Here is a 3,538-nt window from a genome sequence, read left to right as displayed (position 1 = left end):
CTTGTTCGGGTCGTGTCAGAATTTACCACTTCTATAATCCTATGATCGATCAGTCGAATACTAGGTCACAAAATCTATGAAATGATGAAAAAGAAAACTATGTTACTTGTCACCAAATCACTATCAAGTATGGGTGTATTACATTAGGCATTTGGGATGTAAAATGTTGGTGAAAAAGAAGAAGAATATACTACAGTGTGAAAATATAATATTTAGCTAACTTAGACGAGCTGAATTGAATGAGCAAAAATTATTTGGGGTTTGTTTGGTATGAGGTAATGGAATAGACGAGAGAATGGAATCGACGAGGGATTGCAATGGATCATTAATAATCCATGTCTCGTTTGGTTACCATGTGGGAATGAAATGAATTATTATCATGTATTATTTGGTAGGCCAAAAAAAAGTAAGGAACAAAATCGGCGGTGAGTCGTGGTGGTCGGTGGCAGTGATTGTGGGTGGTGATAGATGGCGGCGGTGACTGGTGGCGGCGGTCGGTTGTGGGGGCAGCGAGTGGCGGTGGTGGCGGCGACAATGGGCGGCGGTGACGGGGGTGGCAGCGGTCGTCGGTGGTGGTTGGTGACGTCAGAGGTGACGCTGGGTGGCGGTGGTTGGTGGTGGCAACGACGGTGGGTGGTGGCGGTGACGGTGACGGTGGTGGTTGGTGGTGGTGGACCTGGTGGTGGGTGGGTGGCAGCAGCGATGGGCGTCAGTGGTGGTGGTGGTGGGTGATGGCGAAGGTAGTGGGTTGTGGTGTTGTTAATGAAAGGTGAAAGAGGGGATGAAATGGAAAAAAGATGGGGTGGATGGAATGATTTTGAGAATGCTTTAAGAAATGGATAACCAACCAAACACATTTTTTCTCATTCTTTTGAAATAATTTATTTCATTCTGTATCTAATTCCTACATATCAAATACTACCTTGTAGCTCGATTTATTTACAAGCAATTCTAACTCTGTTTAATTATTGATTTTTAAGGACGACATATTGTTTGTTGAAATGGGCCCTTAGTCCAATCACATGATTCTACCCACGCACCGCCACCCATGTGTAGTGTGTTACTCATTTTTTTATTTTTTTTAAGTGTGAACATAATTCATATGGTCAATGCATGGGATGCTTCTCAATCATCGAATGTGTTCCGAGTTTCATTTAATGAAGTAAAAGAAAGGATTTACAAGGATAAAAAATAATTCGTGTTTTAGAGTTTCTTTTTAAGGAAACAAATGAAGATTTTTAAGGAAATAAATAAAGAGAAACGGATGGAAAACTTAGCTTTATTTCCTTCATTTTAAATCATTTTAAATTGGAGAGATTTGGAAGAAAAATATTTTTAATACATAAAGGGTATGTTTGGTATGGAGCTTTTAGTAGCTTTTAGCTTTAAGTTTTGAGAAAAATGCGCGGATAGTCCCTGTGGTTTCGCCTTTAGTCCCTAATTTTCTAAAATTACCTGAATAGTCCCCAAGTTTTCATTTTTTGTTCCCGGATAGTCCCTGGGTCTAACTTCAGTTTGTTTTCTCTGTTAAGTGTGTGTGAAATGACCAATTTACCCTTTCCTTAAAAAGGGCAAACCATAGGGACTAGATCAGAAACATTATCATTTTTCACCATTAAAACCCTTCTTCCTCTTCTCTGTGTTTTCTCCGGCGAACAAGACCCACTTCACCTCACCCTATTTCACCTCCGATTACCCCATCATTAATCACCGCCGGCGACCACCTCTCCACTGTCAAACCTCTGTTTCTTTTACATATAAAACTCTTATATATGCTGCAAAAGCACTTTGTGCTGTAACGAGATATGCTCCCCCAGTACTGGCTGCCAAAATATCCAGCCCAAGGTTAGCTTCTAAGGGGGTACGGGGTGCCTTCGGGCAACCCCTTCGGTGAGTCGAAATCCCGATCGGGATTGTGCCGCCAACAAAGGCGGTGAAGAGAGAGAGGGTGGAAAACGGTGTGGGGTTACCGAAGGAGAGAGGGGAAAGGTGGTGGGGCCAGCTTTGTTTCAACCAATCAATGCTTTCCTTTTTTTTTTTTTTTTTTTTTAAAAAAAAACCCAATTCACCTAATAGGGGAGTGGCGCCATCAAATGGGGGTGTTAGGGGAGTTTAAGAGGGGAGTTGACGTGGCACACGGGGATTGGTTTGACGTAAGAGAGGGGACTCACCTATTAGGTGAGCACCCCCTTCACCCTAAGGGTGAACGGGGCACCATGCGGGGAGGCATGCGGTGACCCAAGTCCCCTAGAGGGAACACCGCCGCCATCAACGAGGGGAGTCAATTAGGTGAATGGAATCGGTGAGAGGTTACCGAATGAAGGAGGGAGGGAGATGGTGGGCCACCCTTTTTTCAACCAATCAAAACATTTCTTTTTTTTTTCTTTTTGAATAAAAAAACAAGTCCCCTAAGAGGGGAGTGCCGCCATCAAATTGAGGGTGTGAGGGGAGTTAAGAGGGGAGTTGACGTGGCGCGTGCTGATTGGCCGTGCGTAAAAGATGGGACTCCCCTAAGAGGGGAGTGCCCCGTTCACCCTAAATTGCTAGTTTCGAAGAATGATAGTTTGCAGTGTAATCATTTTTTTACCATTTAATGTAAATATGAAAATTTTGACATTTTAATGTTTGATATCACAGTTTTGTAACAAGATTATTTCGTCACGCTTTGGAGGACTCACGGCCAAAATCAGTTTTAGTCCATTCATTGTCTGTGTGCATATCTTTATTGGATCCCAAGAGACAGACCTCAGGGACGTATTACATTTACAGCCGGCAATCGACACCTGGATCTGTAGTCACAGCAAAACCCGAGACTGTGGAAGGCATGTTGGAGAGCCTAGGTATTGTTACACCGAGTCAGCTTTTGAAACTATTCCAAAATCCCATTCTTTTTCAACTTTTGTAAATTTTCGACACATGATCTTGTCACAGTGTGTTTAATTATAACCTTTTTTGTACAGGGAGTTTGTTAAAGCTCTTGGAGGTTTCGGCAGAAGAAAGTGTTTTGTTTACAACATATGGAAGCTGCAGCCACCACTTGGAAAAAATCGGAGGTGAAATAGGAGGTTTGACAGTGGAGAGGTGGTCGCCGGCGGTGATTAATGATGGGGTAATCGGAGGTGAAATAGGGTGAGGTGAAGTGGGTCTTGTTCATCGGAGAAAACACAGAGAAGAGGAAGAAGCGTTTTAATGGTGAAAGATGATAATGTTTTTGATCTAGTCCATGTGGTTTGCCCTTTTTAAGGAAAGGGTAAATTGGTCATTTCACACACACTTAACAGAGAAAACAAACTGAAGTTAGACCCAGGGACTATCCGGGAACAAAAAATGAAAACTTGGGGACTATTCAGATAGTTTTAGAAAGTTAGGGACTAAAGGTGAAAAAAGGCGAAACCACAGGGACTATCCGAGCATTTTTCTCTTAAGTTTTTAAGAAAAAACTCGTATTAATAAAAAGTCTTGTTTGGTTGAAGGGGCTTGAAGCTTTTAGGTTAAGAGTTTGAAGCTTTTGGTTGAAAGCTACTAGTAGTAGCGTTTA

At 42.4% G+C, this 3,538-nt stretch overlaps 1 protein-coding gene across 1 annotated transcript; it reads left to right on the top strand.

The window, feature by feature from the left end:
- Window positions 1-468: 468 nt before the first annotated feature.
- LOC110876629 lies at window positions 469-3,292 on the top strand. Its single transcript, XM_022124793.2, has 4 exons — window positions 469-648; window positions 1,583-1,845; window positions 2,638-2,840; window positions 2,961-3,292. Exons 1-4 carry the CDS (start codon window positions 469-471, stop codon window positions 3,131-3,133), a joined length of 819 nt encoding a protein of 272 aa, XP_021980485.1. The 3' UTR covers window positions 3,134-3,292.
- Window positions 3,293-3,538: the final 246 nt, after the last annotated feature.

This window comes from Helianthus annuus, chromosome 9 (assembly GCF_002127325.2).
Source record: "Helianthus annuus cultivar XRQ/B chromosome 9, HanXRQr2.0-SUNRISE, whole genome shotgun sequence".
Classification (NCBI taxonomy): Eukaryota; Viridiplantae; Streptophyta; class Magnoliopsida; order Asterales; family Asteraceae; genus Helianthus; species Helianthus annuus.
Note: the sequence above shows the minus strand (reverse complement) of the source record. Positions and strands in the feature narration are given on the sequence as shown.

Coding starts and splice junctions, on each gene's coding strand:
- LOC110876629 (XM_022124793.2), top strand. CDS start 469: ATGGCGGCGGTGACTGGTGGCGGCGGTCGGTTGTGGGGGCAGCGAGTG. Junction 1,846..2,637: donor GCCAAAATATCCAGCCCAAG/GTTAGCTTCTAA, acceptor TTGATATCACAG/TTTTGTAACAAGATTATTTC. Junction 2,841..2,960: donor AGGCATGTTGGAGAGCCTAG/GTATTGTTACAC, acceptor TTTTTTGTACAG/GGAGTTTGTTAAAGCTCTTG.